Genomic DNA, 24,538 nt, shown 5'->3' with positions numbered 1-24,538 from the left:
TCACATTCATCGATTTATTCCAAATGATCGTTAGACTAAGTAAGGCACAGACTGACCATTATAAGGGTAAAATGATACCCGGGGTCACAGCATCACAATCAAGTCAGTAACGGGTAAATCCTCCTCTGTTTGCCAAACAAGCATTGATCCGACGTGGCATACTCCTAATGAGACGTCTAAGGTCATTTTGGTCCAGATTGTCCCATTCCTGTTGCAACACAGCAGCAAGTTCTTGGACATTGGCAGGACGTTGTTGACGTTGACGTAACCTCTGTCCAAGCATGTCCCAGACATGCTCGATGGGGGAGAGGTCGGGACTCAGTGCTGGCCAAGGTAATGTGGTGATGTTCTGTTGTTGGAGGTAACCTGTAACGATCCTGGCCCTGTGACATCTTGCGTTGTCATCCTGGAAGATGAAACGGCGGCCATGACGTCGTGCGAACGGCACAACATGGACTGCCAAGATGTTGTCCCGGTAGTACTGGCCTGTAACACGCCCTGCAACAACATGTAAAGCCGTTCTTCCAGCAACAGTGATGCCTCCCCACACCATAACAGAACCACCCCCAAATCGATCATGTCTGATGACGTTAACGTCTTGGAAGCGCTCGTTTCGACGACGCCACACCCTCCTACGTCTGTCCAAAATATCAACAGTGAACCTTGACTCATCTGAAAACATCACATTGCTCCAGCGTCGATTATCCCAGTGTTGACGATCCCTACACCAACGACGTCTTGCCTGAATGTGATGATCTCTCAAACAAGGTATCACGCGAGGACGTCGGGCGCGAAGGTGACCCCTATGCAGTCGATTCCGAATCGTCTGGCCACTCACTCTCACACCAGTGTCTGTTTGAAGACGAGCGCTGATCTGATTTGCTGTGATGACACGATTTCTCAAGGCCAAGGTACGGATAAATCGATCCTGGGCTTGAGTTGTCGCCCTTGGTCGACCTGAGCGTGGTCTGTCCTGTACAGATTGTGTATCACGGCATCTGGACCATAGCCTGCTTATGACAGACTGAGAAACATTCATCGTCCGCGCCACAACCGCCTGTGTTGTGCCGATCTCTAGCATGCCAAGGGCATGTAACCTTTCATTTTGGGTAAGCCGACGCATATCAAAATTTGTTTTCTGGTCACTAAAACAATTAAACTGATGTTTCCACCCTGGAATTCAATGCCACAATGACTGTATCATTCAAAGTCAGAGTCGTGCAAATCTTGGGTTGGACCCCCGTGATGATCCCAAGCATCGCCTGCATTCCATGCGGTAGCTATTGGTGCGTTTGGGCGTCACATGTAACTGGAAATGTTTCTTCTGTTAGGTTCTATAGTGACTTTTTTCGTAGTCATTTGCATATTTTAGTATTATGCCCCCAAAATCAAATATCCCCTACTTTTTTTGAATAGTATATATCACCGTCACACCACAATATATTATGGTTGGGTCCGAATTTCCTGAAAATCGGACCTAAACTTCCCGTCAAATGGCCACTCCCCTTTACGCAAATAGTGTAAGGTGTGTAATACCAAGATTGTAAGAATTTTTATCCGATTTCGATGAAACTTAAAATGAGTGTTGGGTGAGTTCACGTTTGGTGCGCATCGGACCTTCCGTTCTAGAGTTATGCCAAATGTCTTTTACGCAAAATGTGAAATATGAATGAAGTTTTTTGTCCGATTCATGAGATAAAAACTATGTTTGGATGAGTTTCACTTTGGTACGCGTGAGACCTTCCATTGTAGAGCTTCTGCAATAGAATGTTAGAAAAACTCTATCCCACCGTGTTTTAATTAGCTATGGATCTGTCATAGATACAACGGAAATGAGATGGAATGAAATATTCGACTGCTCAGTAAAGTTAACTAATCGCGACCCTCGCAACTGGGGGCTCGTAACCCAGGTATCAGTATAGAGCGTAGCAGGATTTTTTCTTCTGAAAGTCTACGTTTTACTTCTAGAAGTCTCACTTCTATGTTAAAATCAGGTCTCTTCCAGTAACGTCACTGTATCTAACTGAATAGTTACTTGCGTGCAATAACCTAGAGAAAAGGGTATACTTGCGCCCAAATTATTGAGGGGGAGGGGGGCTTTTACGTGTACGCAAATGTGTAAACAGGACCTCGGTAAAAGAAAAATATTAACGAAATTCAAAAAATGTGTAGGCGGAAAAGTCGCAGTCCGATCGAAATTCTACACACTTAGAATGAAAATGGCCGAAGAATTGTGATGTCGAGATGTTAGATTCCATTTCTTCCCTTTCGTTACATTTGTGTATCCAGCTTTACCATTACTAATTTTATAAAAGAATAAGTTTTTAAATTACTTTCTTTGTCAAGTCTCTTTGTCCTGATTAAAATATATCCGGCCTCTCTCCCACCTCGGCTGTACTTTAATAATATGGGTTGGTTCATAGGCTAAGGGTATTCTTGGCACAATATTATATAGCGCGTGTGTTGCGTGTTATTTTTGTTTGTCGTGATGAGAATATTAAAGATACAATTAGACAAATTAGCCCAGAATCTAGTAGCCTATAAATGAAAAGCAGGCGTTCTTTTGGAGTGAATTATTGTTTTCGACCCAGGTTACTGGTTCCTCGTAACACCGGTACTAACAGATCAAGTTTCACTCAAGTTGATCGCTGCATTTTCTATCGTGAGGGATGTAAGGTCAGACGCTGCCGTTTGAGCGTAGGAGAGACCAACTATTTCCTTTGCCAGCCACCCAACTAACATTTGATGTTCTCACAGAATCAATGTTAATGTGTTTCACAACCATCTTATAATCGCTTTAATAACATTATATGATAACAACGGCGTTTTATCTGGAAGGCAACCTGTTCTTCAACCTAACCACTCCAATTCTCACAATGGACCCGACTTTAAGCGATATTGAGATTTAACTCGGAGAGATAGTTTCCTTCCGTGGTGACCTTACAAAACTTTCTTGACCTTTTTGATCAGAGCAAAAGTATTTACCTTCATATGGAATTTCATTCATGGTTCTTCTTCAATTAATGTTTTTGTAATCGGGAGTTGTAGTACCTACGATCGGGTCGAGTAGATCGAAAACACCCGCATGTATTTGGTACAGATGATTTGGTGATGATATTGCAGAGATCAAGTGACAGCTGTAAGGACAGTAATTCTTTCAAGCACGCTAAGTGATAAAAAGGCGGGAAAATGTTTAAAGTCGCAGAAGTCAAGTGTATTAATTTAATCAGTTGAAAGTTTTCGTCAGAAACAGTGAACAACGTTAATCAGTGTTACGTAGATGTCTGCCATTTTTGAGGAGGCGTAATTATGAAAAGCTTGTGTGAACTTGACAAAAACTGAGAACAGGTAGAACTATTTGATGTCAGATCTGCAGTGCAAGATTATAGATAAAAATGGCAAGAAGAATTCATATACGAGAAAAACGATGGAAATTATCATCAAAGGAAAATGAATTGGCAGACAAAGAAGACTCGGTAAGAATTAATATTGATTGTATTTTAGTCAACCGTAATTGAAAATGAGGACCTCCAACCTTACATGTATTAAATGCAAAATCCCACGTGCAGTGTAGATCACAAGTTTATCTACTTTCTTGATTTTTGCTATTTGAATTCCATTTTAAGTATTTTCAAGTTTTAATATGGAATCCTGTTATTTCAATTTACTACAAATAGAACAACCTAAAATTATTGAAATAAAACATTAGTCAAAAGTGGTTTGTTGATAAATTCTATAAAATGAAATACCTTCCATCTCCATCGGGGCTAATGCTATTGCAGATTCGCATAGATTATACACCATGCAATATCGATGAGGGGAATTTTCCTAAAGCAGTGGCACTAAGGCCTACGGTGCTCCTATTTCCAATTCCAACTGTCAAGGCCTTTTTTTATGTGCATGTCAGTGTGTACACAGGACCTTGGTTTATGTCCCGAACAACTAAAATGTGTATAACTTATTATTATTCAAAATCTTTGAAATCTGACAAGTTTATTCCCCCAAAAATTTAATATTATTTGATTGTTTTATTTATTTTTTATTATCTGTAAACCTTGAAAAAGGAAAAAAAAATTTTTCCATTAGTAATGTTTTATATGCAGAGAAATATATCCATTGTGCTACTGAACATCAAAAACATTCCCTTTTGAATGATTGAAGTAAGGTATAGTACAGTGTAAATTAAATGAATATAATGATGTGTGTAATTAGGCAGGGGTCAAGGGGCGGTCAAACAGTTTTGGAGATTATAAAAAAAACTATTTTTAGGCAAAAATAACGGACTGTAATCAAAGATATTTCAGGCCAAAGTATTATTTTCAATCTATATTCATTGTTAAATTTGGCCAGAATTTTTGACCCCTCCAAATAACACCGGGTCACATACACATACATATAATATGTTTATAGAGGTATACATAAAGGTGTCCAGATAATAAAATCTTTTAATGATGACTTTACAGGAATATATAATATATGTATTACTTTATAAAGCTACAGGAATTGTAAAATATGTGTTATTCTTTATGCCCTATTGAGTTGGCTTTGAAATGAAATGGAGTTTAACGTCCTACTGTTCTGCTCCTAACCTGGGCTAATGAAGACGGGCATACGCCATACAGTGTGCTATGAAGGAAATTTTGTCCGGACAGAGGCACTACGGCCTACTCTTATATCGAATTCCAACTGCCAAGGGATCTTTTACATGCACGCCAATGTGTACACGGGGCCTCGGTTTTTCATCCCATCCGAACGACTAGACAACTTTCCTTGTCAGCCCCTCCGTCCTGCATCACTGACAAGGGAGAACCACGCCGGAAAATCTGGATGAACTTTCTCGGCCAATGCAGGGATCGAACACCCGACCTCCAGGTAGCGTCTTACCCACTTAGCCACGTGATCCCTTTGAAGTCTTTGGTGTCAGTACACCTACACTTGTGAAGCAGAATAATACTTTGAGATTAGCCAGAAAGCTAACACTTTGTTTTATAAGTGGTCTATCACAGCTCTGTAAACTGTGTAATTAATTTTGGTTAAAGGTGCAACAAGCTAAATCATTCTTTTAGAGTATGTGTTAAAATTCAAAAGAATGTACTATTTTAATGTTAAGACTATTGTTATTATGTCATTAAGCACATCTGAGCTGAAAAAGATATTCATGTAGAATGAGCTATATCTTGTAGACAAAAAAAAGATAGCGCAATTATTATTACTTTATTTGTCTAAGAGAGATAAAGATGGTGGTGTGAAATTAATAAAAACTAATGTAAACCTGAAATAGCCATAACTTGAGTTAGAATTGTTTGATTTGGAATAGTATTTGGACCAAAATGTTTTTTAAATAACAGTGATTTTGCTTAATGTACAATCTAGTAAGAAATGATTGATTTACTGAGTTCTATTTATAGATTATTGCACAATATTGTACCTGTATGTGTGTGGGTTTATGTGGGCTAGCAGAAACACATACCTCTTCATCATTAAAGGGACAATCCTAGATTGCTCAGCACATAATACATGTGTATATGAGTATCAGCATGTGTACGACTTTTAATGAGTGTTACAACATATATACCCCAGTGATGGATTGGCAGATTTAATCACATTTTAAAACCTTGGTGTATCTGTGCGGTTTAATCACTCCCAATCCAAAACCAATGTTACATACTCTTAAAGTATATATAAAACAATACAGAAATCAGAGTATCTATGCAGCTATCCACAAAAGATACAAACGGTTCACCCAGTACTATATGGCTATTAATTATTTTCATGTTTGAAATAGCTGGTAATACTGGTCCAAGATGTCTTGATTCCTGGAAAACTGACAAAAACAACATACCACTGTTATCTTTCAAGAAAATTTCATTTTCATATATGTGACCCGTGCTGGTTAAATTAGTTGGAATACACAAAAACTAATATTGAGCTACAGACAAAACAGGCGAAACTATTGATTTTGGTCGAAATTATCAAGCTAAAAGATCAAAATAGTGTTAAAACATTTTGAAACACTATTTGGGCATTTTGTGAGAGTACCGCATTCATAAATCATTTATGAAAATGGCATTAAATTAAGATTATTTCATCCATTTACATTAAGGGTCTATCTACAGTTGTTTATTAATGATATGACTTTAAAATGCATATCTATATTTTAATACTATTGAACATTATGACGTGGGTTTTTATGACGTTATGACGTCAAACCTCTGGGTCGTTTAAGAGTTAAACAACAAAATAGTATATAAATTGCCTGATTTTGTTTTGGCACTTACCAATATTTCTCAAAACTTATTTTTCTGACTTGGGCAGCTTCAAACGGACACAGCTCAGCCAATTTTTGTCTGAATCAAACCAACCATACATCATTTTGAAGGTATTCAATTGGAGAATGTGAAAACAACATTAACTCAATTTCAAAATTCCTTTATTACGACTCATTATGCCAGCACGGGTCACATATTAACAAATTAGAAAAAAATATATAATTCGTAATACAACCCAACTTTCAAACCTATAAAACATTTTTTTTATGCTGAAAGTTAAGATAAAAGTTTCCTGTTAAGATATTTTATTGATATTGGCAGTCTAGGCAATTACAGTTTGTCTGATGTTAATTAGAAGTAACATGTCATGGGTTAATAGCACCCAGGAAGTTGAAATATAGATACATGTACCAACACTGTTTTAACTAATGAACTTACCCCGCTAAAATAAGATTCTAATATCATTCTTTACAGTTATAGACACATATAAAAGTCTCATTGTTAACTATTAAAGGCTGAAATAAAATTGAAGATATTCTGAAAGTTTTGTCTTTAAGTCACATCTTTCAGATCAAAATAAATTGCAAAGGTTATAAGCTACTACAGTATGACTATAATGCACCATGTGCTGCCCATGATCAGCTGGGACTATCTGTTGTTCATCTAGAGGACCGAATCCAGGAAAAGGTTTCTACATACATCTGTGGCAAAAGCGTCTTTGGGACACATTTCATGGCCATGCATTTGTGAGGTAGGGGGCACAGATATCGGAATGGGATATTGCCTAGCTGGGAAGTCTTTAACAGATGCATTGGGCCAAGAGGGCAAAGCCCATCAAATATTTTTATTTTTTGGTCGATGTTGATGCTATGCTTATAATTGGATCCAATATCTACAGGCCTGCACATTTTTATTGGTTTTGCCAAAAACAGTTTACTCATATACATGTAAAAAGAATGGAACATCGAATGTCCATGTAGAAATGATCATACTATATGATAATTAACCTCTAATTTTCAATGCCCACTTTCTGTCTTGTATTGTGCATCCTTATTAACTGACAACCTAATATAGTTCATCTGGCTTATAGCATATCCCTGTTTATTATAAAATCATGTTTCCAATAATTTTCACCCAGATTATGTAGTTTGCTCTACTAAATTTTTAGCTAAGAGTAATTATTGTCAAGTGGTTGTACGACTAAATAAACAATTAAGACCTGTTTATCTGAATGTTGTATTTGGTTTAATGAGTTACGACCTTGAGACAAACTTCAGGAAATGCCTTTGTTAAGATCGTCTCAGTTCAATTTAAGTTCAATTAAGGAACGGAAATGTGGATTTGAAATTTCAGAACAATTAATATTTCAACAAATAAGTAAGTGTGTATACATTTAAGGTGAGACATTTCTAAACTTTGCTAAAGAAAAATTATAATTGTGTAAAATGTAGTTCATATCCCTTGGGACAGCAGATGATTGTGAGGCTTGAAAATCCACTTCAATCAAGTAAAATTTGGAATGTTCAAAACATAGTATTGAATATAAATGTCTTTTGATCCAAGGAATTACGCCCTTTGGACATTATTTTATGCTCCACTAAAATGTATTTTCCATTTATTAAATGTGAAAAATAAAATTCACAAAATTCTAATAATCCTGATGTTATGAAAGATGTAGGTAAAAATACCTCTATTGACAAGTCAAATGTAGAAATTTACAGGTAATGTGTGAAACGACAGAATATTTTATTGCATAATGCTATTTATTTATTATGTCTGACAATATCTGTTTTATGTAGGAAGCAGATATAGGTAACGTATAATAAATTATATTCAAACTGAAACTGATTCTTTTCATAATTGACTTATTTGTTAAACTAGCATGGTAACTGAACATTGTGGAATCATTGCAATGAGTGTGGTGCCCAGTACAATCGCATAAGATCTTTGAATATAAATCATGCAAGCTTTCTATAGGGATCTATATTTTCTCAATACGAATTATATCATTTTTGACTCATTACCCATTCTTATGAAATCTCTTCAGCGACTGCAGTGCTAAGTGGAGTCACGTTTGATCTTAGAATAGAAATAGAGGGATGAGGGTGCTGTCTGTAAGGTTCTATAATTTTCTCAGTGCAAATTATATCTTTATATTACATATACAATGTGTTGTGGTTGAGGCTATCAGGTACAAATAATTGTGGATTATTTTGGTTTCTTTTCAAACAATAAATCACTCATCTGTTATAGGCCATAGATGCCTTTATGTTTTCTCGAGTTTATTTAGTGGAAAGTGCATGTCTTTGATGATTGATACATCCGTAGAGTTTTTGGTGCAACTTGTTACAATTTAAACAGACATCATTCTCTGTTTCTGCAGTTAAGCGAGTTGTATTTTTTTCCCCACAATTTAAAAACTCAAAATATCTTGAGCATTGAGAATGATTGCTATATCTATACACCATCCCTGTCAGTGTTCATAATGTGAAGAAACTTAAAATTGATGGTATTCTTAATCTTTGACAAATGCAATCTTTTGATGGATCTTCGGAAACTTCTCAATCTGTCTCTAGAGTAAATAGTTCAAAATTGGATCTTTGACAAATGCAATCTCTTAATGGATTTTCACAAACTTCTCAAATCTGTCTCTAGAAGAGATAATTGAAAATTGGAAGATTTTCCATTGATACCAGTTTTAACATATAATATGTCATATTATCATTTTACTATTGCCTCAGGTTTTTTATTTTTTATTTAAAGTAGCTAAGTCTCTAACTCAATATCATCCAAACTTTCGACAATGAAAACATGTATAATTTGTCAATTTTAATCAACATTGGTGTTGTGATCTTACCGGGAAAAGATGGGCTTCTGATATCCAATATTTAAGACAAAATAAACATTTTACGATTCGTGTACCATAATGCGTTACAGCGCAATTTGATACAAGCGACTCGGAAGAACGAGGTTAGATATATTCCACAAGTCATGTGAAATGGTGACCCCATATTCTTATCTGGAGAGCATGCGCAATAAATACTATCGGTGTAGCCTTGAATAACCAGACGTTAGAGATTGCCATTCGATTGAGACTTCTAGGGTATCTCGACGAACATAACTGCGTTGAAATTAGAGTAAAAATGGAAACGATTGAATGTAAATCAGTTTATTTACATTCATATTACATTATTATATACGTTGCGACCAATTTGTGTCAATTTGTAGGTCTCGAATATTAGCGATTTAGCTCCTTTGAGCTACACATTCTGCACTAGTATAGAGCATTTTGTGAGTTTGTATGCAATCTATATGGGTTATCTTGACAAGCTAGAACTTGATTTTGAAAATTGTTTCTTCAACATTCTGGTCTTTAGTTTAATTGCCTTAAAAATAACATTTTAAACACCTGATAACATTTCTCATTTGAGGAGTTCACATATAGCTGGAAAAATATGTTGTACTTTGTATTTAAACCAGCATTTGACCTGGGGGTATAAATGAACAAGTAGTGTTGGCTCCATGTCCAAACTATTGCCATGTAACAGGATTTTTGGTTTTTATTGGGGGGGGGGGGAGTCGTTCTCCTAGAAACTTTTGAAAAATTGGGGTGTCAAGGTGATGTGTGCAGCATATCTGGACACAAATATATAACAGTCAATTTCATCAGCTACATCACCACAACCAACAAAAAGCTCAAATTTACATGTTTCATAAACACAGAATAATAAGTAAATTTTGCATTCTGTCATTTAGGGGACCGCTGGTTCCCCACTGACACTTTATAATGGTGGGTGTCCTAGAACATCTGAGTACACTTCTTTCATGAATTCAAATAATTTATAAAATCTTCTTTCTTTTGTATTATGAGTATTATATATGTAGTTGTTGGTATATATGAGTTCGAATAGTTTATAAGATTTTGTTTTCTTTTGTATAATGAGTATTATGTAGTTGTGGGTACATGTGTATAAATAAATTCAGATAGTTTATAAGATTTGTATTATGAGTATTATGTAGTTGTGGGTACGTACATGTATATATGAGTTCAGATAGTTTATAAGATTTGTATTGCGAGTATTATGTAGTTGTGGGTATATATAAGTTCAGATAATTTATAAGATATGTATTATGAGTAATTTGTAGGTATATATGAGTTGAAATAGTTTATAAGATTTTGTATTATGTCACGGTATGAGTGTTGTGTACATAGTTGTGGGTATATATGAGTAGAATGTACTGAATGTATCTTGTCTTATCTTGACATGTAGAAGCTGAATATAGACCTGGTATTGTCAGTATATTCTTACCTATCACATCCATCTTGATAAAGAATGAGATAATTCTTTTCCTACTGCCTGTAAATATTAGTATAACAGACAGCTCAATCTCCCCCATTACTCTACTTGTAAATATAAACAATACAGAAATCTGATACAAAATGTCCAAATATACATGTAGATATGCAATACACACCTAAGGGTGCATGCATAGTTCTTTTGACAGGGATGATAAACCCAGGTCCAGCGTATAGATAAGTAGATTGAGTATGTTACTACACTATGCAAGAAAAGTCACTAAGCATTCAAATATGCTCTAACACAAACAGTATGGAATGGTAGTAAATACTGATCCATAAAGGTCAAACTTATTTAATTTCTAGTTCTTCAAGGCCTTGTTCAATAAATATCCTCTTGAGTTTCATTGTTACCTTGATTTTTGATGTGACCTAGGGTGCTCATCATCAAATGGTTAAATATACAATTCAACAGAATTTCTTTATTGAATTTTAACAAAGACAAGGGCTGAAAAGTGTTGTTGAATATTGGTGGACATAGTGCCATGACTAAACCTGAAGCTCCTCACTTCAGAATCTCCAAAATCTTTTTTTTTCACAAGCCCACACAAATTGAATATAAACAACTAAATAAAGCCAAAATTTCCTAACAAATGAGTCCCCTCCATAGGTTTCCGTATAAGAAATGTACATGACAAGAGCATCCCCAGTAGCAAATTCCTGTTTAAGACACAATGTGATTGATCCGATTAAATAACTTGTAGCATTAATATGCTTTTTGGCAATACTTCTTTCTATTGGACATGATCTGGAAGATTATTTTGTAATACTAATCAATATACCAGAAGTCCAAGATAAGAATACCAGTAGGCTTTTGTAGTCTGATTTTGTAATATCCAAACTGCTTTGTAGTAGTTTTAATGATATATTTTTGCAAAATTTGTTTAAGAGGTTTAAATTTATTTAAGTGATGTTGAGACAAGAGTTATTTTTATATTTAATACAGGTAGATGTAGTTCAGTAGGTTTATAGTTTAGATAATTAGCTATTGATGGCATAGTGCCGTCTGTACTCTGGCCATTTCTCATCCAACAAAAAAGAAAAGCTCTTGAAAAATCTATATATAATATATACCTGAAGATCACCAGGTTAATGGCACATACTTGATTATATATTAAAGATCTTGGCAGATGTGACTTCAATAACTATATAATTTAAGAGCTTGGATTCATCTCTTTATCACACCATTTATCTGTCTAAGATGGTGCTTATCAAGGTAACATTATTGTTTTTCTTGCAATTTCGTGTCTGCTTTTTATCGACAGCAGAGCAGACGGTCTTGTTTTATTTTTGATGAAATATTCAAGATAATGATATTGTATTAAGAAGAAGAAAACTAGCATAAAAACTTTACAAGGTTAGGTGCATGCTTGAATTATTTGTAGAAATAGTATTATTTAAAAAAGTAGGACATAATGTGTGATGTAGGCTGGATTGGACATAATACGGACACTAGAAAATCAACAACACCCTACATAAGCACAAGATGTAAAAACCAAAAGTCATTATGTCTGTTTCCACCTCTAACAGCCACATATACCATGCAAATTCGCCACATGGAGATTAAACACCTGAATGGCTGTTTGTGGGATCCTTCACTCTCCTTGCTATGCTGCCTCTTGTTTTGCAGTTGGGGGAATGCTGCTTCGAGTAGACAGATTTGGCAGTTGTTGACACTGGGAGAGAAGAAATCCATTAATGTCTCACAGATTCTCAATTGGGGAGAGATCAGGAGAGAGGGCTGGTCATTTCAGCTTTGTCATATTGTTTTGATTCAGAAAGTCCATGGAGATGTGCTGTATGCTAAAAGTGGCCTTGGATGATGTTGAGTCAGAATTGGTTAGGCATTGCCATCCAGGCCCTGGCTGATCTGTAGTGGGGACTGTCTGGCAATCGACCAGTCTCAGGATATTAGTGTGATAGCATCCAAACCTTCAGGCGACAGCTCTCTTACTCCATCCTTTGTGAATCGAAACAGTTGCACATTCTCTATGTTCAGGTGTCAAACTTGGCATATCGTTGCATCTTCCACAGAACTGTAGGAATTGTATCTAGCCAAGGTTTATAAAAGCCCCCTTTTTCTACTTCATGTCTGCAGAATAAAATTGTGAGTCATTATCTTATGTTATATTTTGTAATTTGTAATAAATGAAAACTAACTGTTCCTACCTTACTGCATCCATATCTTTATTATATGCCCAAAATTTCATGTACCGGTATATAGATGTATATTGTCATCACCCCTGTTCGTCCGACCTTTCACATTTTGTTTGTGGATACTCTACAGGTCGCAATTTTTATCCATTTTTGACGTAACCTGAAATAAAGATCTTGTTTCCTTTCGATGTTGGCTCATATCGAATCGTAACTTCTTGGTTTATGGCCCAGGATTGTACGAAAAATCATGTTTTTAGCACTTTCTGTGTCCATCTCTTGTAAAATTTTGGCGTATCTTGCATGGCAACCGCTTGTTTTCTCTTAACACAGTTCTAGGTAACTGTCTGTTGCTTTTTGTATTCATAAACAATATGTTTGAGTTATATGTCATGATCAGCCCAAGTTGAGAAATAAAAAATGTTTCAATAAAAGATTAAAAATTTAATGTATAAGATAAATTTGAATTATGGAATTGCATGTAGGCGTAAATGGATGTTTCTTGAAATATTTATGAACATATACATGTAGTAGAAATCTTCATCAATATAAATCATGTTCTGGTAATGTGTTAATAATTTAACATTATTCATCTGAAAAACCAGAAATTTTGAAAAGCAAACAGCACAGCATAAAAAGAAGTGTATGTTTTACTGAACATGTGTTTAGAAGCAGACAGGACTATTAATTGCAAGTGATAACTAATGTGTTGTGAATTTTTGGAGTGTTTTAATGCTTGTTCATCATGACATTATGGACAGGATATTTTGAGCATTGAACTCGCTTAACTTCCGTGACCATAGGACCACAGAGCTACCTTAATCATTATTTTGCATCATACAGTCATTGTTTTTTTAAGGCGAGCGATCGCTCTTGAGCGCCTGACGCTCACCTGATCGAATGTCGACCGAGGGGAGTTTTTTTTCCCTCTCCTTAAAACTGAAAATCGCTCTCCTTTACAATGTCATGTGGGGCTTATTATCATTTATTAATCCAGGAATAACCCCTTAACATGGAGTTATTGATCTTCAGAACCATTTGCCATACACACAACTAATCACTCTCCTTAATATCAGATCACTTTCCTTAATTTCTAAATCATTCTTCTTATTGAAATTTGGAGAGCTTTTTTTAGGGGAGCGAATTTTTCAATTTGTTGATTAAGGGGAGCTTTTTCCAGCTCTCCTCTAAAATACAAACAACAATGACTGATCATAGGTAGCAATAATTTCTTTTATGAATATCGGTCAGTAATTTTGTTTATTAACAAATTAGTCATTATAAGACCACCCAAGATCAATGCAATATGCAGGTTTATTTTCTGGAAATTTTGGCTGGCTGGTACTAATTTAATACTATAAAACTCGCTGACCATTTTGTTTTTAAGAGTGTGAGAATATCTGTTTTATGAAGTATCGCTATAAACTGACAAAAGAATTAGTTACAGCAGTGGTATTATAAAACATGCGTTTATCACTTATGAAGTCTGCTCAAGCTTGTTTATATTAGAAACAGCATCAATGTAGCGCTTAATAATCTATTAGAAAAGTTGCCAGCAGGGATGAAAGAAGCGTTTCAACATAATGCTATCAATAATTAGAGTACCTTGTCTTGTTAACTTGAAAGCTTAATGAAAACTTGAAGGATAAAAATTGCTTCACTTGAAGGCTTAAATTTTGTACAATCATATACACCATTCATTGAAAAATATTTAAATGGAAGGATCTCTTTTTTTTTTTTAATATCAAAAGTCGTGCATTCTTTAGTTCCTCATCCCAAATCTTTCTTCTTTGTACTGTATCACAGATTTGGTATCCCCTGGAAAACAATTTGCTGACCATAGCTCTAAAAAACCTACTGTAGACTGTGCCGTGTGTCCCCCCCCCCCCCCCCCCCCGAAAAAAAACTTCATTGCCCCTCCACAGCTAGCGGCTACCAGCCTGATTGGCGCTCATTCAGAATTTAGCAGTCTGAAATGACCATATAGATCTTTTAAGTTTCATGACGAGTCAGACAATTTTTGGAAGTGGTTTTCATTAAATTTAACGATAGCTCATGCAAAATACCGTACAATGAGGTCAAAGCTTTAATTTTTAATAATTGGGTGATACTCAAGTTATTTTAATGTGATATTATTTACAATTAATTGCATTTATTCTCTAGGTGAAAGTAATAGTGACTGTCTTTAAAATGGATTGGCTAGGATTCATACCTTGATTAAAGTTTTAAACTTATGTTCTAATAAAACAAATGTTTAATATTTCTATTTTATTTAACTTGTGTTACTCGCCCAGAATCTATTTTTCAAAATGTTCTGAACCCAATGCTTTTTTGACGTGCCATTAAATCATATTTCATTTAATTTCATTTCCTATGCTTTTTTTTCTTAATTCAGCCCGCACTCCATTGACTTGTCCTGCCCCCCCCCCCCCCCCCCCCCCCCCCGGTTTATGACATTTCAATGGTTTATCTTAGTACTTTATAATATATTTTACAGGGAATTTCTAGATAAAATCTATAACTATTTAGTCTTTTTGATGAGCTTGGCCCAATTTATCCTCATAATATATATCATTGGGCATTTCCAAGTGTACACCTCCCCCTTTCCCTACTCTGTTCGCCCACCTCCCGCAGTCCTTTTAAAATTAGCCTCTGTTCATACAGAGCCATCAATTTTGGCCAAGAATCAAATTGTCACCATAAATATTAACTTCATTATACAAGGAGTAGCCTCCCTTGTAATACTACCCAACATGACCAGAATTAATTGGTCATATATAAATTTATTGATGTGATACTTATCTTCAGATTGTTTGGAAATGAAATGAAATGGAGTTTTATGGCACTTCAGCTTCACCCGGACTATATTTTTTTTGAATAAAACAACTTCCATTTATTTTGGCTTTATTTGTAAGAGTAGGTCATAACGCCGTTGTGAGGTGTCGGGGCAAAATTTCCCTCATAGCACACTGTATGGCGTATGCCCATCTTCATTAGCCCTGTTGGAGCAGAACGGTAGGACGTTAAACCCCATTTCATTTCATTTTCATTTTGTTGATTTTGACACTAACTCGTGGTTATTGCTATTTTTTCACCAAGGTCAAGTACGTGCAATACATACAGGGAGTTGAAATATGGCTACTTGGAAAATAGAAAGATATACCCTCAACCCACAATCCCCTTTCTTGTGTATTTCTCTTGTAATTTGAACATTTTACAATCTGATTAAAATACCGATCTATATTTCATTTCGTTTTTTTATACTTTCGCCTGTTATATAACAACTCTTCCAGATCCTAGTATTGTGAAGACAAGTAAAACGAAATTTTGAACAATAAAAAACAAAACGAAATAGGATCTGTGTTTTAATCAGATTGAACATTTTATCAAGTTTTCTTGTTTTATCGTTTTCTTATCAATATCTTAAAATTGAACTAAAGGCAAAATAGTCCAGACTAAAGGGCAAGTCTAGATTTTCAGACCATCTTCATTTAAACATTCTCGTATCATGAAAGCAAATTGGTCCCCATATTATTCAAATCATTCCATCGAAAGTTCCTATTACTTTCTATTGAATTGTTTTTCTCTTCTTAGAATGTTAGCCAATGTCTGAACAATATTTCATTTCTATAAATCACCATTTTGCTCAAGATGGTATCTTGCAAATGTTTTTTGTTAAATCTTTTAGATTATAATCTGAAGAAGAATTTTATGTTGTTATTTTTGTGAATTTTAAAAAAGAAAGTAATTTTTGATCTTCAGGAATAAAAAAAGTTCAAAATATGGAAAGCATTGATGTATTTTTATTTCTTAATTACCTTAAATGATCATATTATCCCTATTAGGACTATATTACATTTTATGATCCATATTTAATGTGAAATCAAGCAATCAGACAATCCCACAAGCTCTGCATCTGAATGCTGTTGTGAATTAATGAAAAAAGATATACAATCGGTACGTGGGGAAGTTAAAATGTAAATTCAATACAATCGGTATGTGGGTAGTCAAAATGTTGTATATATTTTGGCATATTTTGATCAAGATTTAATGTGAACACAAGCAGTCAGACAGTCCAATAAGATCTGCATCTGAATGCAGTCGAGAATTAATGAAATAAAGATATATAATCGTTTTGTGGGCAGTCGAAATGTTATATATCTTCTGGCATATTTTAGTAAATTCACTTCTTGAGAATCAGAAATTTCTTGCACATCTTTTTATCTATTTGTATACTAATAAAAATGGGTCTTATAGTTGTCATGTTATATTTCCTTGAAAAAGTATCAGCTTTGTGACTAATTACCACAGAATTAAATGCAAGCTGAATATCGTCAATATTATTTTATGGTTAACTACCTATCAGTTCAATTGTACAAAGGGGGGTTGGATGTCCGAATGGTTAGCATGTGCGCACTGTATCATAAGGTCTGTCTGGCGTGGTTATCGATTCCCCGGTTGTACATGACAAGGAGTAGGATGGCCTGTTAAACCTCATAGGTGTTCTCCGGGTCCCTCCCACTGCTAAAGACACCTAGGCGCAAGCAAATTATTGAAATAAAATTGAACCATATGTTAGTCCTGAAATGACCTAGTCTGTGTTGAGTGGACATTAAACCCCATTTCTCGCTTTCTCTCTATTTGTTACTTCTTTCAACATACATGTACCGGCATATGTTTTTAAGGGTTATGACGAAATGCTTTGAGTTGAGTTGACATCATACTCCTGCCTTTAAACTAGGTTTCTCTTTCACTTCACATAGCGCCATTTGCAGCCAATACTGATCCGTACATAGAAAATTGCACACCATGTCCTACTTTGTTTATGGAATGAAAGATTGTCAGCTATGTAAAATCACTTGAAAAAAAAATCGTTTTGGTTCTCAAATAATCCTGTGTCAAAATTAACACACTTATATGGATATACTACTTCTGAATTTTATTAACATGCTACATTTGAATACATTGAAACGTAGCGTGATAACAAAACCTGCATGTGTATTGAAACATAGAATGTTAATAAAATTCAGAAGTAGTATATCCATATAAGTGTGTTAATTTTATCCTGTGTCACTTAAAAAGGGCTGCATGACCTGGTTATTTTCTGCAATATTACTTCGGTGGAAGCAGGCATTAAATAAAGCTATTTCACACATCTCATAAATATTTTACTCCGGTTACAGGAATAACCCTAAAACATAGCCATACGCTCAAAAATATAAAGTATGCAACCCGAATAAATGTTATTGATGGTCATAAATGATACTGATTAATAATACATTACTATAAACAAGATAACGTAAATGCAGCGCCTTTAAATGTTTATGATAGGTTATTTAGCTCAGTAGTTACCCTTTGACAAGTTAAAAACACAAAAAAAAACACCTCCTTTCTGCATCAAATTTTTAGTAAGGTCTCTCTGAGAACCAGAATATTTGTTTTGTATAGCCTAAACTTCAAATTTTTATACGCCCACATTGAAATGTGGTCGTATATTGTCATCGCCCCCGTCCGTCGGTCCGGCGTCCACAATTGCTTGTGAACGCTCTAGAGGCTAAAGTGAATATCTGATTGACTTTAAATTTATACACAGTGTTTAAGGTCTTCAGACAAAGAAGCCTATTGATTTTCAGCGATTTCCAATAATTACTGCCAGAGTTATGGCCCTTGATCACTTTGAAAAATCTTGTCGACGTTCTAGAGACCAAAGTTAATATCCAATTGACTTAAATTTATACATAGTGTTTAAGGTCGTGAGACGAAGAAGCCTATTGACTTTCAGCGATTTCCGGTAATTACTGCCAGAGTTATGGCCCTTGATCACTTCAAAAAATCTTGTGGATGCTCTAGAGGCTAGAGTGAATATCCGATTGACTTTAGATTTATACACAGTGTTTGATGTCATGAGACAAAGATTCCTATTGATTTTCAATGATTTCCAATAATTACTGCCAAAATTATGGCCCTTGATCACTTTGCAAAATCTTGTGACACAGAGTTTAAGATCTTGAGACGAACAAGTATACTCAGCCAAATTAAAAACTTGACACTGATGAATTTCAACAAAAAATTTTTTCTGATAAGTCAAATAAATTTTAAAGTGTTTCTAACGATAGTAAGTAGTAAGAAGCCTTTAATTTCATAAAATTGTAAAGTCACGTGGATCACGGGACTTTTGAGCATATAAAGATGAAAAACCTGAAAAACACGTGCAAACACAAACTCGTGAGGTCAATCGATGCAAGTCTGCTTAAACTGAACACGCACACGTAACTTGAACTGGAAAAACAAATTAAAATTGTTATTTTCATCTTTGTTAGAAAATGCCGCGCCTTTCAAATGTAGAACGTCTACGTGCTATAGGTAGGCTCTATGCTGGTCAGTCTGTGGTCACTGTTGCAAGAGCCTTTAATTGTTCACGCCAGACAATAATTAATCTTAGAATGAGAGTGCTTCAAACTGGAACTATTGCCGACTGCCCAAGGGCGGGAGCGCCACGTGTGACGTCACTCCAGGAAGATCAAGCAATACGATTACGTCATCTTAGAAACAGATTTGTCACTGCAACCTCCACAAGTAGAGAGATGTTTGGTGGAAGATAACTGCACAAACTGTTCGAAATCGCTTGCAGGCTGCTGGTCTTCGAGCTCGAGGGCCCTATAATGGACCAATATTGACACCTCTTCATCGCCGTAACCGACTTGTGTGGGCCACAAGACACATAAGATTTACTCAAAGAAAGTGGAATTCGGTTGTCTTTAGTGACGAATCTCGATTCACTTTGAGATTTGCTGATGGCAGGGTCGGAGTGTACCGCAGACGAGGTGAATGTTACGCTCAAGTATGCGTCAGAGAAGTTGACCGATTTGGTGGCGGCAGCGTCATGGTTTGGGGTTCTTTTTGTGCACATGGACATTCTCCTCTTGTTGTTGTCCAAGGGAACTTAAATGCTGTCCAGTACTGAGATCAGATTTTGCAACCTGTTCTTCTTCCGTTTATGCAGAGACATGGGCCTGGACTAACGTTTCAACAAGACAATGCTCGACCCCATACAGCAATTGCTACCCAGAATTTTTTAAGAAATGCCGGTGTCCAAGTCCTAGATTGGCCGTCGCTTAGCCCCGACCTTAATTCTATTGAACACATCTGGGACGAACTGGGTTGACGTGTTCGTCAGCAAGTGAATCCACCACTGATGTTGCAGGACCTTGAACATGCTCTTGCTGAGCAGTGGCGACGTCTTCCTCGGGTAGTGTTTACTAATGTTCTGAGATCCATGAGAAGACTTTGTGTGGCAGTACAAGACGCTAGAGGAGGCCACAACCGTTACTAAATACTTTATTCCGATTGTTCTCCAAGTATGTGAATTTCATTTAGGGGGGTACTGAGACATCACGAACGTTATCAATGTCAAGGACTTTCGGCGAGACGTATTCTTGCTTTCTGTTGATGTCAAGGTCGTCTGTGCACAACATAACACTAAAATAGTTGCCTTAAACCAAATATTAAAAATCTAGTCCCAAAAATCCTGAGTGTCAAGTTTTTAATTTGGCTGAGTATATATTGATTTTCAATGAATTTTTATGACTTGAAAAGTTAAATCCATGATATTAACTTTATAAAAAACAAACAAATTCTAATAGTTTTCTGATAATTACTTTGTGAGTTGTTGCTCTTAATCAGATTTTAGTGTATTATAAATGTTTCATTACCGAAAAAAGTAAAAATATGCGACAACTCTTCATGTTGACTGTCCGGACGATTTAGCTGCTGTGGCCATATGTTTCGTTGCCTGGCAACCTATCTTTCTAATTATTTGTCTAGTATAGATCAATAGGAATACAGTATGCATTATGGAATTATATGTATTTTAAAATTAAAATTTCTTGAGGAATACAATACATTGCTTGTTTAAAGATTATAATAAATTTTTGTTGTTCAAAACATTGTATTTTGGTTGGTGCTAATAATGGAAAACTGTTTGAGGTACATTGTATATACGATTCCAAAAATCATACCTGTCAGAGAGAGAGAAAGAGAAATGGGGTTTAACGTCCACTCGACACAAACTAGGTCATTTCGGGACTAACATATGGTTTAATTTTATTTCAATAATTCGCTTGCACGTAGGAGTCTTTAGCAGTGGGAGGAAACCGTAGGACCGGGAGAAAACCCACGAGGTTGGACAGGCGACCCTATTCCTTGTCACGTACAACCGGGGATTCGAAACCACACCAGTTGACTCAATGACAGGCCTTATGATACAGCGCGCACATGCTAACCATTTGGCCATCCACCCCCCCATACCTGTCAGAAATATTGATTTTTCTACACATAATAAGAAATGGATATTTTATTCATTAAAAACTTATTGTAAATATGTAGAAACAGAAGGATAACAGGCTCTAAAAATAGAAACAAAATCATGTACCTGACAATAAGAAGTGACACTTAGATGTATATTAAAGCTATTTCAGGAATCAAAAAGAAAAAAAGAAATTAAGACACATGTGAATGAAATCTAATTTTTACATTGATTTTTTTAAGAACAAAGCGCTATAATCTACATTTGCCTGAAACTAGGGCTATAATTATTTGGTGAATCATAGTATTCCTTTAAGATATGATTTAATATGAAGGTTACGTCTTAATTTCTATAGAAATGTTCTTGTGGCATTCTGTGTTTTATAAATGAAATAGGTATCTGTTGGTTCAAATTTTTATGAATAAAAAATATTGTGTTTATTGTTAAGAACTGCTTTTGTTTTCGAAAGGGTATAGCTTATTTTGTATAAATTTCTTTTTCATTATTCGATCTTATGAGAAATGGTTAAAAAGACCAATAGTTAAAAAAAAGCAGACTAGGCTTACCACTCAGTTTTTATATGCCATAATCTTCTTACGGTTCTTGTGTTTGTTTTATTAAATTTGCATTGGTTGTTTGTTGGTTTGATTAAGTTCTGAATTCTAGATGGCAAATCACTTAAATGAAATGAAATGGAGTTTAGCGTCCTACTGTTCTGCTCCCACTGGACTAATGAAGACGGGACAGTGTGATATAAGATAATTTTGCCCAGACACCAGAACAACTACTCTTATATCGAATTTGTTTTTCATCCCATCCAAACAACTATACTTGTTCATTACCAGACACACTGACAATGGGGGGGGGGGGGCACACTGGAAAATCTCTTGATGAGCTTTTGCAGCCAACACCGGGATCGAATATGGGACCTCCAGGTCAGCGAGCCAACATCTTACTGACTGAGCTACCGTTGATTACAGTGTTATTGTTCCATTTACGTTCAAACTTATGAAAGGTTGACAAAGTATTTCTGAAATTTATAAAATGGTTGTTCATTTGGGTTTTCCGAAGAACCCTATAGAATTTCAGAGTTTTCGGATAAAACAATGTGTAAAAAAAAAAAACTACACAATTTAGCAATGGTTGTTTGGTTAGGATACTGGAATATCTGAGGTGTGTTATCAATGGAACTGAAAAGGAAAGGGTTTCAGTTAGTTCATATTGTATGAAAAAGAAGATACAAATTGTTAGTGGTAGATGGAATTAGAACATCACATTGAAGAAAAAAAAATAGGTTATATTAGTCTTAATTATAATATAAGTAAAGTGTCAACGGGATGTAAACCCCATTCCATACTATTCCATTCCTTTACGAGAGGGCGTGGGACGTTCAATTAATATGACAGCAGGATGAATTGGTTTTGCCAATATACAACACATAATCGCATATCTAGACACATTGTAAGGAAAATACCACAATTTGTCTAGAATCTAACAATAAATATCTTTATCAATGGAATGATTGCTTCCGTGTTTTTCATTCTTTACAGTCTGTTTTTAGCTTAGGGAAATATCCTTCTGGTTATATTTGATACATCACCATGTGGCTATGATATGTGGCAGTTGTAAACAATGTTTTCTCAATAGCTGGGTTTGTTTGGCTACCTCTCATATTAAAGAGTGTGTGTCTGATTGTTTCGAAGAAAAAAAATTATGGGATTTTTTGGTATTTTTCACAATATTTGAAATTGAATACCGGTAGATAGATTATTGAGCCGGGAGGAAAATTTTCACCCCTTCATACCCTCCCAGCTACCTCAGTGCCTGTATTAATTCCAATTCATAAACAAAACATTTTAAGACAAAATCTAAGGATTATAATGTTATATCTAATGATTTGTACTCATACTGTTGTCCTACACAAAGATTTCAAGATTGTTTTCATAACTAGCTATTAGAGATTATGTTATTACCCTTGCTCCAATGAAAGTGGAAACCGGTGTATTAACAGTCAAGAGTTGTCAAAATTGCTTATATTATCAAAAATGCTCACATGGAATTTTAGATTTTTTTTAAAAAATAGATAGGTGTCAGAAGTATATAATTTTCACTCTTTTTTTTCTAGATCTGATAATAGATTTTAGAATCGTTTTGAAATAATAACAATTTTGTCATTCTGCAAATAATTATACAGAATGAAATTGGTTGAGTTACACTTAAATTTTTGTGTGATTTCAACATTACTCATAATTATTCAACTTCTATACTGAAATTATTCATCTTGATGAATCAGGCGCCTCTCCTTGAGGTGTACATACATGAATGTTCATGGCATTCTACAAATTACCATTGAGTAGAAATCTACAAGGTCGAAAGGTCATACACGTACAGGCATACACCATATTTTAATGTGTACATTATATACTTGCCAAGATCATGTCTACCTGCCATTGAATATGCGTTTAATTTGAAGGAGTTTTATGGAAAAATAAAATAGTACAGGAAGTGATTAAGAACATATTATCTGTCAGTGTTATCGCACAATATTCTCTAAAGGGCTTGTAAGGTGTTTTGATAAAATCTGAAATCATATTATCTCACCCAAGTCTGCCATGCATAGAAATACACTTGCCATATCAATATAAAAACAAACATTAAATAGATTATGAAAGCAAGGATTGGCTTCTGCTAAAACTAGGATGATGTCTGCATGAAAAAGCTATAAATAGGTTATTAAAAATGTGGCAATATTGTCTGAAACTTATTTATTTTATTTTAAGTTTGATATTACGACTATTAAATGATTAATCGGGTGGGTACTTTCTGATGATTTTGTTTTTAACCAACATTTCATGGTAAGAAAGCTGTCTCTAACTTCTTAGATGAAGTGTAACTTGATTGAAACATGCACTTATTTGTATATCTTTGTTGAATGTCAGGACTAGTTATAGACTCTATATTTTATAGCCCAGTATTTATAATTATACACCCACATGTGGACACCCTGTTTCGTCAATTTGCCTGTACAGGTATTGCCCTTGTCATTGAAATTTGGTAATCACACAACTGTGCAGGTGTTTTGAAGATTTATATACCAAATTGGTATTGTTCGATCAGGTTGACACTAACAATATTTTGTGTTGTACAAGAATTACTTGCAGAGTTCTTGCTCTTGTTATCAAATCCTTGTAATAACTCACTGAGCTAGAGTCTTAAGATTTTTATTGTGAGTTTCTTGGGATTTCTTGGACTAGTTATCAGATTAAATTCAGATTCACCCTTGAATTATTTTTGAGTTATTGCTCTTGTCATAAGCATATTAGACTGGACATCGAAAGCCTTTTCCACCCCGGTCATTTATCAATGAGCATGTATGGGTTGCTTATATACTTTACCATTTTAAAGCATCAGCTAATAATTAGAATTCTCTTCTTTGATGGTTGACTTCTCGGT

At 35.1% G+C, this 24,538-nt stretch overlaps 1 protein-coding gene across 1 annotated transcript in view; it reads left to right on the top strand.

The window, feature by feature from the left end:
• The first annotated feature begins 2,564 nt into the window (after positions 1-2,564).
• LOC126808415 (uncharacterized) overlaps positions 2,565-24,538 on the top strand; it is a 64,496-nt gene continuing 42,522 nt past the window's right edge. The window contains exon 1 of the mRNA XM_050533112.2: positions 2,565-3,476. Coding sequence (XP_050389069.1) covers positions 3,396-3,476 — 81 coding nt within the window. The 5' untranslated portion in view covers positions 2,565-3,395. The remainder of the gene's footprint in view (positions 3,477-24,538) is intronic.

Source organism: Patella vulgata, chromosome 1 (genome assembly GCF_932274485.2).
Source record: "Patella vulgata chromosome 1, xgPatVulg1.2, whole genome shotgun sequence".
Classification (NCBI taxonomy): Eukaryota; Metazoa; Mollusca; class Gastropoda; family Patellidae; genus Patella; species Patella vulgata.
This window is presented reverse-complemented; position numbering and strand designations above follow the sequence as displayed.